A 15191-nucleotide genomic window follows, 5' to 3' on the forward strand; every position below is an offset into this window, starting at 1 on the left:
GTATGAGTGATTTGGGTAATTTGGGCAGTTAATCGTGCATTTTTACTCTGTGATATTGTGGTGATATTACTGTGTTCGTGCTGTAGTATCTGTATATGTGTATATATACTGTATATATATTTATAGTCACCAGCTTGGGTATAAATATATATGTATGTAATAGATTGTAGACTTATGTGTGTAATAAATACTTTATTGTTACATTGTTTTGTCTCAGCTAGTATATAATAAGGAAAAGATAACTTTGAGGCATTTGAGGCATTATTAATTGGATATTATTAATAGTCGAGTTTGGCGTTAATAGTTTATATCGGACCTCAACAGAGGTGCAGGGAGGGTTCCTCCTTTAATAACTATAAGTTTAGTTATTTCTGGAGCAAAAACCACCCCCTTTTACATCATAGAACAAAATGTAAATGTTTGTTACAATGTTACAATTTTTAAAGTGGCAGCATTCCCAACTTTCACTTATGACTACTCTTTCTCTTCCTTTTACAGCTGACCCAGTTGTGAGATTGGATGGGAACCCTCACTGCTGCTACTTCAACTTCAGCCCCAAAATTATGTTCACCAAGGTAGTAAAAGCCCAATTATGGGTTTATCTGCGTCCTGTGCAGCACACCTCTACAGTCTATCTGCAGATCCTGCGCCTGAAGCCTATAACCGAAGAAGGCAGCAAACACATTCGCATTAGATCTCTGAAGATTGACTTACATTCACGTACAGGCCATTGGCAAAGTATTGACTTTAAGCATGTGTTACAAAACTGGTTCAAGCAGCCACATAACAACTGGGGTATTGAGATTAATGCCTTTGACCCTAATGGAAACGATCTTGCTGTCACTTCTCTTGGACCTGGAGCAGAAGGGCTGGTGGGTATATTTTCCATAAATTAAAATATATATATATATATATATATATATATATATATATATATATATATATATATATATATATACTGTATGTGTGTATATAGTTGTGCTCAAAAGTTTTCCCCGGCAGAATTTTTGCTTTCTTGGCCTTTTTTCAGAGAATATAAATGATAACACCAAACCTTTATCTCCACTCATGGAGTCACAATCCATTTTTGGATCTGTGTCAGTTTTGGGCTGCTCACATATAAACTTTTTTTCTTTCTGAAGAGAGGAGCTATCTGGAGTAGTGCTGTTGCAGCTTATCTGGAGCCGCTGGTGTTACCACAACTGTAGTTAATCTACTGGTGGGTTTTTCCCCCGGTGGCCGCTGGTGTTACTGCATTATGATTATCTATGCAGGTGGGTGCCACTCCCAACTCCCTTTATAAGGACACCTGGTGCTGCAGTTCACTGTTGGTGATACTCTTTCCTTTTTGGAGACCAACCAAGCTAGAGTCAGGAGCTGGCTGTGTGCGGTGAACTTCAGCCATAACCTCCATCTGGTGTCTTAAAGGCCCTGTCACACACAGCGATCTCGCTAGCGAGATCACTGATTTTGTGATGCCACAGCGATCTTGCCAGCGAGATCGCTGTGTGTGACGGGGATCAGCGACCGGCCCCCCTTCCAGGCATCGCTAATCGTGCTCGATCGGCCTGGGACATTTTTTGATCGCTGGTCTCCCACTGGCCATCACGCATCGTGTGGCAGCGAGAGACCAGCAATCATCGATGCTGAACGCTGGTTTCTAATGTAAACATTGGGTATCCAGGAGCCGCAGCTCTTGGATACCCGCTGTTTACCTTGGAATCCGGCGTACACGCTGGTTTCCAAGGTAAACAGCAGGTATCCAGGAGCCGCGCGGCTCATAGACACCCAATGTTTACCTTGGAAACCAGCATGTATGTCGGTTTCCAAGGTAAACAGCGGGTATCCAAGAGCCGCGGCTCCTGGATACCCGATGTTTACATTACAAACCAGCGAGCTCGCTGGTCCTGATCGCTGGAGGGACTGTCTATGTGACAGCTCACTAGCGATCAGCCTAACGATGTCCCAGCGATCCCATCCATGTCGGATTGTTGGTGGGATCGCTGGGACATCGTTATGTGTAACGGGGCCTTTACTCTGCTGCTGGGAGCATTGGCTGCAGAGAAAGCTAAGTTTGTTCTTCAGTTTATTTTACCCTTAGGTGTCAGTCGTATCTTTCCTTGTGAGTTATTGGTGCAGTACACTTTTTCCCTGTCTCACCTCCTGGGGAGGGGGTTGGGGGTTTATCTCAGGGCTAAACAGGAGATAGGGACAGGTCAGAGACTTGGGCCTCACTACCATTAAGTGTACCCCCAAGTTAAGGAAAGTCAGGACACCCCCTTTAGCCTGAGGGGCAGTTCAGGGGCCCTGGTTCCTGGTCCGCTGTTTCCCCCCTACTGCCCCGTGACACATGGATTGTGGTTGGGTGAAGCCATTTATTGTCAAACTACTGTGTTTTCTCTTTTTAACTAATAATGGCAACCCAAAACATCCAAATGACCATGATCAAAAGTTTACATACCCTGGTGATTTTGCCCTGATAACATGCACAGAAGTTGACACAAATGGGTTTGAATGGCCACTAAAGGTAACATCCTCACCTGTGACCTGTTTGCCTGTAATCAGTGTGTGTGCATAAAAGTTGAGTGAGTTTCTGGGATCCAGACAGACTATTGTATATTTCATCCAGCCACTGACGTTTCTGGATTGTGAGTCATGGGGGAAGCAAAAGATTTGTCAACGGATCTACGTGAAAAGATAGTTGAACTGTATAAAACAGGAAAGCGATACAAAAATATATCCAAGGAATTTATAATGCCAGTCAGCAGCTTTCAAACTGTGATTAACAAATGGAAAATCAGGGCCTCTGTAAAAACAAAACCACGGTCAGGTAGACAAACAAAAACTGCCAGAAAAATTGTTCAGGGTGCAAAGAAAAACCCACAAATAACATCAGCTGAAAAACTGGACTCTGTGAAAACTAGCAGTGTGGCTGTTTCAAGATGCACAATAAGGCTAAGTGCACACGCTGCGGATTGGTCTGCAGATTTTTTATCTGCGGAACCGCAGGTAAAACCGCAGGTAAAATGACCTGCGGTTTTACCTGTGGATTGGCCTGCGGTTTTCCCTGCGGTTTATTATCTCTACAATGGAGGAGATGGTAAACTGCAGCAGAATCCGCAGAAAAGAATTGACATGTCAATTGTTTCTGCAGATTCAAAACTGCAGCTTTTCCGCAGTTAAAAATCCGCAGCATGTGCACAGCAGAATGTAAATCCCATAGGATAACATGCTACTGTACACTGTCTGCAGAACTGCTGCAGTTCTGCTGCGGCCAAAACCACTCTTGGATACCCGCTGTTTACCTTGGAATCCGGCGTACACGCTGGTTTCCAAGGTAAACAGCAGGTATCCAGGAGCCGTGCGGCTCATAGACACCCAATGTTTACCTTGGAAACCAGCGTGTATGTTGGTTTCCAAGGTAAACAGCGGGTATCCAAGAGCCGCGGCTCCTGGATACCCGATGTTTACATTACAAACCAGCGAGCTCGCTGGTCCTGATCGCTGGAGGGACTGTCTATGTGACAGCTCACTAGCGATCAGCCTAACGATGTCCCAGCGATCCCATCCATGTCGGATTGTTGGTGGGATCGCTGGGACATCGTTATGTGTAACGGGGCCTTTACTCTGCTGCTGGGAGCATTGGCTGCAGAGAAAGCTAAGTTTGTTCTTCAGTTTATTTTACCCTTAGGTGTCAGTCGTATCTTTCCTTGTGAGTTATTGGTGCAGTACACGTTTTCCCTGTCTCACCTCCTGGGGAGGGGGTTGGGGGTTTATCTCAGGGCTAAACAGGAGATAGGGACAGGTCAGAGACTTGGGCCTCACTACCATTAAGTGTACCCCCAAGTTAAGGAAAGTCAGGACACCCCCTTTAGCCTGAGGGGCAGTTCAGGGGCCCTGGTTCCTGGTCTGCTGTTTCCCCCCTACTCCCCTGTGACACATGGATTGTGGTTGGGTGAAGCCATTTATTGTCAAACTACTGTGTTTTCTCTTTTTAACTAATAATGGCAACCCAAAACATCCAAATGACCATGATCAAAAGTTTACATACCCTGGTGATTTTGCCCTGATAACATGCACAGAAGTTGAAACTGGACTCTGTGAAAACTAGCAGTGTGGCTGTTTCAAGATGCACAATAAGGCTAAGTGCACACGCTGCGGATTGGTCTGCAGATTTTTTATCTGCGGAACCGCAGGTAAAACCGCAGGTAAAATGACCTGCGGTTTTACCTGTGGATTGGCCTGCGGTTTATTATCTCTACAATGGAGGAGATGGTAAACTGCAGCAGAATCCGCAGAAAAGAATTGACATGTCAATTCTTTCTGCAGATTCAAAACTGCAGCTTTTCCGCAGTTAAAAATCTGCAGCATGTGCACAGCAGAATGTAAATCCCATAGGATAACATGCTACTGTACACTGTCTGCAGAACTGCTGCAGTTCTGCTGCGGCCAAAACCGCAGCGGAACCGCAGCAAAAACTGCAGCGTGTGCACATAGCCTAAGGAGGCACTTGAAAAATGGGCTGCATGGTCAAGTCGCCAGAAGAAAGCCATTACTGTGCAAATGCCACAAAATATCTCGCCTACAATACACAAAACAGCACAGAGATAAGTCTCACAACTTCTCCAACAAGGTAATTTGGAGTGATGAGATAAAAATTGAACTTTTTGGCCACAACCATAAATGTTACATTTGGAGAGAGGTCAACAAGGCCTATGATGAAAGGAACACCATTCCTAGTGTAAAGCACAGAGGTGGATCGTTGATGTTTTGGGGATGTGTGAGCTACAAAGGCACAGGAAACTTGGTCAAAGTTGAAGGAAAGATGAATACAGCACGTTATCAGCAAATACTAGAGGCAAATTTGCAATCATCAACCCGGAAGCTGCGCATGGGATGTTCCAACATGACACAAACAAAACACAAGGCCAAGTTGACCTGTCATTGGCTACAGCAAAACAAAGTGAAGGTTCTGGAGTGCTCATGTCATTCTCCTGACCTCCATATCATTGAGCCATTCTGGGGAGATCTCAAGCTCGCAGTTCATGTTAGACAGTCCAGGAATTTACAGGAACTAGAGGCTTTTTGCCAAGAAGAGTGGGCAGTTTTACCATCTGAGAAAATAAAGAACCTCATCCACAACTACCACAAAAGACTTCAAGCTGTTATTGATGTTAGAGGGGGGCAATACAAGGTATTAAGAAATGGGATATGTGAACTTTTGATCAGGGTAATTTGGATGTTTTGGGTTGTCATTATGATTTAAAAAGAGAAAACATAGTAGTTTGACAATAAAAGGCTTCAATCAACCACTAACCATAAGTGTTAGTGTTATCATTCATATTCCTGAAAAAGGGCCAAGAAAGCAAAATTTCTGCCAGGGTATGTAAACTTTTGAGCACAACTGTATATATATATACACATATATATACTGTATATATATATATACAGTATATATATACTGCATACATGTAATCATATTAATAACTTCATTTTAATTGTTTAATTACTTTCATATGATATAATTGCATGTATTAACCTACGAAAAACCCTTTGAATCACAACAAGGTCAATTCTCCACAGCAACAAACTGTACCAGTAAAAGAAAAAAAAAGAAGATAAATATTCCCAGTTATACAATACAGTACAAAAAATATAGGCTGGAGTATAAAATTTGATTCAAAAGAAGTATGTTTTTTTTTGTTTTTTGTTTTTAAAGAAGTGTTAATAGTTTATCAATTAGCAAAATGCTAAGTTAATGAACAAAAGACATATCTAAATCAAATCAATATTTGGTGTGACCATTCTTAGCATTCAAAACAGAATCAATTCTTCTAGGTATACTTGCACAAAGTCAGGGATTTTGTAAAATTATTGTTAGGTGTATGAGAAACCAATTACACAACAAAAGATGAAAATGAGCATTATTGTCATATGTAGGTGGAAACAGAAACACTTGTGTGTGAAACAAAGCTGTGTGAGGAACAGCCAAAGTCTTTTATAAAGGTGAGGTTTTGGAAGGCTTCATAGCAAGACTGAGCACAGCAACAAGACCCAAGGTCAAATACCATTGAAATCATAAGACGTCCATCAGCACAGAACTAGCAGCAACCATTGGGAACAAACTACCCCCATCTACTGTTTGGAGAAGTCTGGCAAGAAGTTGTCTTCATTGAGGAATTGTGACCAAAAAGTCTCACTTTTGACATGGAAACAAGGCAAAGCAACTCAACTATGCATGCCAATATAGGAACGGAGGTGCAGAAAAATGGCAGCAGGTGCTCTGATTGATGAGACAAAATGTTAAATATTTGGCTCTAACAGAAGGCAGTTTATTCACAGAAGGCCTGAAAAGTGGTAGAATAATGAGTGTGTTAGGCACCGGGATTCTTCCTCTGCACAGGATGGATCCTAAGCCTTATCTTCTCCTGCCGTCTCCCATTCAGTCTTGACCACAGTAGATGCTACTCAGCAGACATCGGTTTCAGCATCTTGCTCAGACTCGGGCTCTGTGCTTTGTTACCGCTGCCTCTCCAGGTCCAGCTATGTATAAGAGAAAACAAGGGAGGGGGCGCAGACATAGGGCTTCACCTGGTATAAATCAATTAAAATATAAAAGTACTCTGGAGTACTCACCCTTTATGGGTTGTGTTCAGACACAACCACTCTCAACGTTTGTTGCAGTCATATAGCTGCTGCAGAGCTCGTGCAGGTGGACAGCGTCCACTAGGTATCATAAGTTGAGGATCCAAGAAAAGCACTTCTGAGCATCCGCGCTGCTTTAGTGATAAGAATTCTTCAGAAATCCATATAAATCTTTCAAGTTCTTTATTATATGTACTACAGAAACTACGCGTTTCGAGGTGACAAACCGCACCTCTTCTTCAGGTTACAGTACAGAGTTGTGATCGGTCTATACAAATGACAGCCTTATATGCTGTGTGGGCGTAACCCCCCGTTGTGACAAAAGGGCGTCAACCTGCACATGCTGCACATAAAGATATTTGAAAAAGACAAGCAAAGTGACATATATATATATAGAAAAACATATATTCCGGATAGTGATAGTATTGTGTATCCTATTCAGACAATCAATACAATAACATGGACTTTTATAATTAAATAAAAAGAAACTACTACCACTACTCCTCACCACTGGTAGCTCATCACTCATGATAGCACAGTGGTGAAACCGCCAGACATTTGTCTCAAACTCACCACAATGAAACTGGTTCTTATCCTGTCTTGTTCCCTTTTTTTTGTGTTCTACATATTTCATATATTTCTTTTTATTTAATTATAAAAGTCCATGTTATTGTATTGATTGTCTGAATAGGATAGACAATACTATCACTATCCGGAATATATGTTTTTCTATATATATATGTCACTTTGCTTGTTTTTTTCAAATATCTTTATGTGCAGCATGTGCAGGTTGACGCCCTTTTCTCACAACGGGGGGTTACGCCCACACAGCATATAAAGCTGTCATTTGTATAGACTGATCACAACTCTGTACTGTAACCTGAAGAAGAGGTGCGGTTTGTCACCTCGAAACGCGTAGTTTCTGTAGTACATATAATAAAGAACTTGAAAGATTTATATGGATTTCTGAAGAATTCTTATCACTAAAGCAGCGCGGATGCTCAGAAGTGCTTTTCTTGGATCCTCAACTTATGATACAGGTCCAGCTATGGTAACTTGCAATAGACAGCGGCGAGCAGTTGTTCCTGAGGCTAAGTCCAGTATTCACTCTACTGAGCATGCTCGTGATGTGGCGACCTCTCATTGGTGGTCGGCCGTCACCTGCTCAGGTCCTGTGCCGGCTCCAGATTGGTCCACTAGCAAGGTCCTGTCTGATTGGCACTGTGTATAAAAGGATCTTTGGCGTGCCCGTCGGTGCGCTAAGATCATACATATTTGCTGTGTGTGTGTTGGTGGGTCAGTTACCACCCTGTATACATGTGTGCCGTTAATAACACTACGAGAGTGTTTTCTAGACAGGCAGTGTAGGGTGGGAACTCCCGCTTGAACTTAGCGTTTGCACAAGGGTGTCCTCAGGCACGGGCTCAAAAGCCACCGTGTGTCAGAGCAGGTTCAATCACCAGCGTAGTGGGGGGTGAGTTATAGGAACCCCACTAGCGTCATTTCCACTATGCTCATGTGAAGTCTAACAGGGCATAGCTTAGAGTGCTCTCAGTTGTCGTACTGCTCTGTGGAGTAACAGAGTCAGACGCCTTGCACTCTGTTCACATCGAGTGACGTTTAACTCGGTGTGTTTACGGTGCTTACTCGTGGCTACACTCCACCATTGTTCTCTAGCTGTGATTTTTCCATTACCGCATGGTGGACCCTGGTTGCGATCGCACCTTCTCATAATTTATATTAGGTGCGATCCGCAAACCCTAACACAGTGTTTACAGGCAATAGTGAAGCATGATAGAGTGCAATTTGGCCAGGATTAATGGTGTCCCCAATGCTGATTAATACACGTTATCCATCATGCAATACCATAAAGCAGGCATCTGCAGCAGGAAAACCATCCCAATCAGCTAGTGTCATTAAGAACTATCTTAAGCATAAAGAACAAGGAGTCCTGAAAGCGATAATTTGGCTCTCACAGAGTCCTGATCTCTACATCGAGTCTGGAGTCTGTTTGAGATTACAAACAGATACAAAAGAATTTGCCCAAATCTACATCCATAGAAGATCTGTGGTTAGTTCTCCAAGATGTTTGAAATAATCTTCCTGCTGAGTTCCTTCAAAAACTATGTACACATGTACCTAGAAGAATTGTTTATTCAAGCAAATGATGGTCACATCGAATATTGACTTGATTTGGATTTCTCTTTTAATCATTCACTTTGCATTTTGCTAATTGATAAAAATAAGCTATCAACACTTTTTTTTAAAGTATTCTTACTTTGCAGCATTTTTTCCATATCTACCTAAAATGTTTTCACAGTACTGTATAAAAAATTATAGCTTATAAGTATCTAGTGCTGTCTAGTGAGCGCTGATTGTTCACTGCACCAGTGCCACCACAATTATAAGAAGCAAACCACAATAGGCCAAAATATAACTTCAATTTTATCCCCGCAGATGCACTTCCCGTTAGATTATTACATGTGCTTAAAGGAATTTAACCGGAGGATGAACATTATGACTTTAAACTCCCTTTAATCTAAGATACAACTAGAAATTTGAGGATGTTAATAACATCTTTCTCATCCAGAAACATAGCAAATACACCAAGCTGATGCATGGCTTCCATATTTCTTCAATTTCAAATAATGTGAATTTAAATTATGGATGCAAGTTGTGGCCTGAGTATGGGTCTGAGTATCTGAACTGACAGCTTCATAGATTCCCAAAAACTTGGCTCTTTAGACCCATTGTTGGGTTGGAACTTGCATCTGGAATATTGATATGTGAAATTGGCTTAAGGAAGTATTTTAATGTGTTAATAATAAGAAATGTTACTTTAACTCTTCCCTACTTTCCACATTGCTTTGTTTTTAAGCATATTTTTTTCCCATACAGCACCCTTTTATGGAATTGCGTGTTATGGAGAACAACAAGCGATCAAGGCGGAACTTGGGTCTTGACTGTGATGAGCACTCTACTGAGTCACGTTGCTGCCGCTATCCGCTTACTGTGGACTTTGAGGCCTTTGGCTGGGACTGGATTATTGCTCCCAAACGTTACAAAGCCAACTACTGTTCTGGCCAGTGTGAATACATGTTCATGCAAAAGTACCCCCACACTCATCTTGTCCAACAAGCAAATCCACGGGGGTCCGCCGGTCCTTGCTGTACCCCTACCAAAATGTCACCCATTAATATGCTATATTTTAATGACAAACAACAAATTATTTATGGCAAGATCCCTGGAATGGTCGTAGATCGTTGTGGATGCTCTTAAGACTTTGGCTCTCTGTCCTTTATAACTACTCTTATTCAAGTCTTTTCTTTCTCTCAAGGGTACAAGCAGACCAAAATCTGGTATTGGGGATGGTGCAGTATATATGCTGCCACTTCCTTTATCCAAACCTAGTTAAAACGCTAGATATTTGACACTTTTATGTGTTATTTCTGCATTTAGTTAAGCTCTTGCGATGACTGCCATTTTCTTTACATCTGGTCAATATGGCACCTCTGTTTTGGGCCCATTCCTATGTAACTATGATGAAAAAAAGCAAGTAGCAGCTCAAATCATGATGTGTCATATTGCATGGGATGAAATAGACCTGCTATCATTTAGGCAGCTTACAGTGAAAGCTAATCATTGTGCAAAAATGCAAATTTCATGGGTATGAAGGGGATATATTCACTTCTAAGATTTTTTTTTCATTTTTTTTTAGTATTTCTTGCAAGTTGTTGTTTGCAAACTAGGGCCAAAAAAAGATCTGTTTTGCACTTGACAACTTCCTATTGCATTATAAATGTTCTCTCAAATTGGTCTTCTCGGAAGTACATTGCATGGATTGCTTTGTGCTTTGCGTTCTACTCACTCACACGTAACCCTCCCTAAAATCACTCGAAGTTCCCTCCTATCTTCAATCTTTTGCAACTGTTCCCTTAAAGGGAAACTCCAGAAGAATATTCTCTGGAGGTTGCCTGCGTCTACTGCTCTGTGCAATACAAAATGCAAAGCATAAGTTAAATAAAGAATTCCTTGTAAGTTTCCACTTTTATAACGTCTTTGTCCTTTCCTCGGTCATATGCCGTAGCATATGTATCAGGAATCCTGTTTAAAAATCAATGGCAAAGGTCTGGATCAGCAACCAACAGGTTCATTTTAAAATTGGAAAATATAATAAACTAGAAACTCTGACCAAAAATTGTTAATTTTTAGACTGGATTTTCATCCTATGGCAGTCCAGTGAGTATGAAATCACAAGGAATCACAGTGTTGATGCTTCTCAGGGATTGGGCTAACATCAGATTTGAGTAAAGTTCCTATTTATCATGTTTTTGTTAATTGGTTTATGTCATGAGCTTGTGATATACAGACCAGTAAACTTCAGTTTATTTCTATTTTCATTCTATCCTAATATGCCCATTCTATTTCTTCAATCAACTTGCACTTATCAATAGTTATAATTCTTATTTGGTTTTGTTATATATCTAGTTGTGTGGTTTTTTTTGGGTTTTTCAAAAGGGGCTCCCAAAATTGTTACACCATGGCACCCATATTATCTGAAGTCACCCAATACTTTTAAGTCGCATTATTACAAAATGTTTTAGGTACCTATCTAAACTTGCACTTCTACGTGGGTATTTTAGGACACTGTGAGAAAGCAATCAATTCTTTTATGTGATGTGTGGCGATAAATGATATGGAGCTGTTCACATATTTAACCACTGTTTGCAGCCATAGTAAGAGTATCTTCCGACTTCAGTGCCTTGGTCCCTAAATGTCCTTTAAATAGACTTTTTCTGTTCAAAATCTACAGTATATACAAATATATAGGTTTTACTCCAAATTCTGGATTTCAAATGAAATAGCTTTAAATTGTATTGACTAGGAGAGATGAGTAACTATACAATAGGCTCTGGAAACTTTTATAGTACATTTGGTACATTCGCAATGTTAAAAAAAAAATGACAAACATAAATGATTCTATTTTTCATTTTTTAAAGAGGAACAAATTAACTTCAAATCTAATATCAGCAATAAAATTAGCTGTGAGGAATGAAAGCTTGGGCAGAGGAGGCATTCGTCCGTGTATTTCATACTTCACATATGTAGAGAAGAAAATCTCAGACTATAGATTCAGTTTAATTTTTGAAATATTTGCTTTGGGTATTTCTTTAGCAATGGGGGTCCAAAGGATCACTTTTTTTATTTTGGGCAGGAGGGGGGTTCAATGGCATCATTTGCACTATAGAAGGTCTTTAGACCAGTGGAAGAAGAGATGCCATTTTTATTTTGTTCCTGTTTAGTCTCCAACAGGCTCCAGACTTGAAGGGACAGGTTGTCCAGATGCTGTAAATTCTTTCTAGGAGGCATTGCACTGTAAGCACCCACATGCATCGGATTTGTACATCCAGGACTACTAGAGGTAGTTCCTTCCAAGCTGGGACTGTCCACCATTTATTTGTGTATGTTTATCTGTGTGAGTCAGTTTTGTAGCAGGTATGTATTGAGTTGGGGGAAAAAAGGTTGTTTTCTGCTGCAAGGTGATTCCCTGCTATTATAAAAAGCAAGAAAACAAACTAATGCCTACTTTAGGGGGTGATAATATCCGTATGCCAAATGCTAATTAAGCCCTGTGTTGATGTGCAAGCCTTCACAAACTTTAATGGACGATATTGGTCACAAACTTTACTTGACTGTTTGTAATCAGTGAACAGATCTTTTTGCAGCTTCAAGCTTTGAGCTACAATATAACCATTATTGCTATCATTACCTGATGTTCTCTTAACTACATGCAAAAGCACACACCATTTACTGAGCTCGCATTTGGCGGCTGGATGCTCTTAACAGATGGATTTTTTTTTTACACCAGCTCTTTGAAAAGAAGATGCAAGGAGGATTTTTCTTTTCTGTGTCGACCTGCCAAAATGACAATGCCCAATGATACCGTCATTAGTCAATGACAGATACTCTGATGACGGAACATTTGCTTACCAGTGGGACATTAGATCTTTTGCCTTATCTGTGTGTGTAAATTTATGTATATTTGTTGACTCATATTTCTCCCATACAGAATTGTGTGCGAGATCTGTGTAGACATGTTGTCATATAATTGTCTATATTGGAAAGGAATTTTTTTTTTTCCTATGAAGGAAACTTGGTGCTGTGACTTTTCTGAAAAAGTGTTTCTTTTCCACAAAAATACTGTTTCAATTCTATGTTTAATTTAATACAATATTTAACTAATGTAAATTATTCCAAGGACAAACTGTGGGATCCCCCATTGGTATTGTTCAGTTTAATGTAGCAGTCCAAATAAATTAGGACATGAATTGGTTACAGATATGTTTATAAGGCATAGGCACAAGACAGTAAAACTTCATTTTGAGGTGACCATAAAAAATTGCATTACAAAAAAGGCGTTTCCCATGATGATGGCTACTTTGAATAGTATTTGGTGGAACATGAAAACTTTGACAAGACATCTGGTGTAAATAGAAGTGTAGGTCTCCTCCAAGAGGTGGTCTTCTGAAGTTATTCTGAATGTATATTGCAGATATAATTACACCAATGTTTTGTCAATTTATTCTTTCACTTGTATTTTTCTCTAGAGGATTGATATATTTCAAATGTATCTTTCCATAAAAGCAGCAATTAAAGTTATACCTTTTCTAAGAAAGATGTAAAACTTCTAAGCCTTGGCTGGCTATGTAGCAACTTGGTCACTTTTCTGGAGACATGGTGGGTCAGGGAGTCTTAATGGGCTGGCCTGAGCTTCCAAAGTATCTTAAAAATTGAGCTGTTTGGACAGTCCAAACAAAGAATGACATTGTATCTCATGTTATCTCTGGGGCAAATGGGTCTACTCTTACTTTTCCATGAAATCTGTTAAAGATTACAACTTTTCATTATACAAAATTAATAAATTATTGTGATGTGCTAGAAAAACCTTTGACAAGCTACAATCCACGTCACAACCTGTGGGTGGCCACACGTTGACACATAGTGCCTAAATGACTACCAAGTATAGTAAAATAGTGTTTTTGCAAAGCTGGTCATCTTGCATCACTCATCTCTGGATATGTCAAAGGAAGAGGAAAGGTAAGAAAGGACACATCTGTTAATTGGGATAGTTCTTCTATGCTATTCTTTAGTACCTCCCTAAGATAAGTCAGTTGTACCACTTTTGGTGGATAAACTGATATACTATTAAAGCAATGAAACATTAGCTGCAGTATATCAGCATGGCAAGAAGGAAAAACAAGGTCAGGTTCAACTGCCTGAAAGGTTCCACTGATTTACATCAGGAGGTCAGTATTGTAAATGATGTGAACATTTTTGGGTGGAAGCCTTGTTACAGAAGTTTCATTGGAGCCCAGTAGTCACAGGCGATATCGCTGGGCAAGATAGTCTAAAATTTTGCACCCCTCCCTGTAACATTACATGCAGTTTTTTTTAGAATGAATTTTTGTCTCTGAGTCTTACATATCTACAGAAATTAGGCAGGCGAGGCTGATTTCAAATGGAATTTCCCTTTTAAATGCGCTTGTTCAATGACTTTATACAACATTTTTAGAACACATTTATACAACATTTTTTTTAGAACCCATAGCTCCTAAATATCTAAGAACTGAAAAATGTCTATGTGATCTCAATGTATATTATTAAATCATGGTACACAAGCTGTTAGGGCAAGTTTCGCTTTACAAAACAGATCCATCATGAAAACGTAAGCGTATTAGTTTAGATTTTATGTTAGAATTGCAAATATTAAATATGGTTGGACTTGCAGCACCAAGTCAGCATTACGTGTCATAAGTATAATCCTTTGTAATATTAGTTGCCAATCACTTGTACATTATGTATTGTCCTGTTTCGTAAATTACTGGTTCCGTCTGCTTTATCTTGAATTACTCTATATATTTCTTTGATGATTCAATCTCAGTTTAAAAATCTTAATGCAACACAATAATGGTTGTAAACGGCTGACTTTCTACCGGTAGAGAGAAACAACATGATTTTCAAGCTCCTCATGTTGTGTATAAATGGTGTAACTCTATCATATGTTTTAGTACTTGTTATTGTAAATTTCATACATCTTAGTACCACTTCCTTCATTTTTATAGACTTTGTTTTGTACAATAAAGTGCATTAATATAGCCAAATGATTTTATTTCTTTGGGTTACCGTATTTTATTTCTGCTGGGGAAACACATTCAACCAATAGCCTATAACCCAACTGATGGAAAGATCATTTTTACATAGCAATTATATAGTCATGCTAATAGGTTTCAAAAGTCATCTAACATATTTTTGAACTTCATAAAATATTATAATGTGGAAAGATAATAAACAAAAATTAAAATCACACCGGTTGGATTGTGCAGGTAACATTAATAAAAAGAATAATATTACATGGAAATACTTGCAACATTATGAATGAATTTCAGGTAAAAAAAGAACAGACTCATTTTTACAACAATGGGCACTAAACTGCAATGTACATTAAAGGAGTTTGCTAAAGACAAGTGTAAGGCCTCTTTCACACT

At 39.7% G+C, this 15191-nt stretch overlaps 1 protein-coding gene across 1 annotated transcript in view; it reads left to right on the forward strand.

Moving 5' to 3' along the window:
- The window catches only part of GDF11 (growth differentiation factor 11), a 512606-nt gene extending 497805 nt beyond the window's left edge, over positions 1-14801 (forward strand). The window contains exons 2-3 of the mRNA XM_073552226.1: positions 499-872; positions 9544-14801. Coding sequence (XP_073408327.1) covers positions 499-872; positions 9544-9924 — 755 coding nt within the window. The 3' untranslated portion in view covers positions 9925-14801. The remainder of the gene's footprint in view (positions 1-498; positions 873-9543) is intronic.
- The last annotated feature ends 390 nt before the right edge of the window (positions 14802-15191 follow it).

Source organism: Dendrobates tinctorius, unplaced genomic scaffold (assembly GCF_039654945.1).
Source record: "Dendrobates tinctorius isolate UK_male_01 unplaced genomic scaffold, ASM3965494v1 ptg000187l, whole genome shotgun sequence".
NCBI classification, from domain to species: Eukaryota; Metazoa; Chordata; class Amphibia; order Anura; family Dendrobatidae; genus Dendrobates; species Dendrobates tinctorius.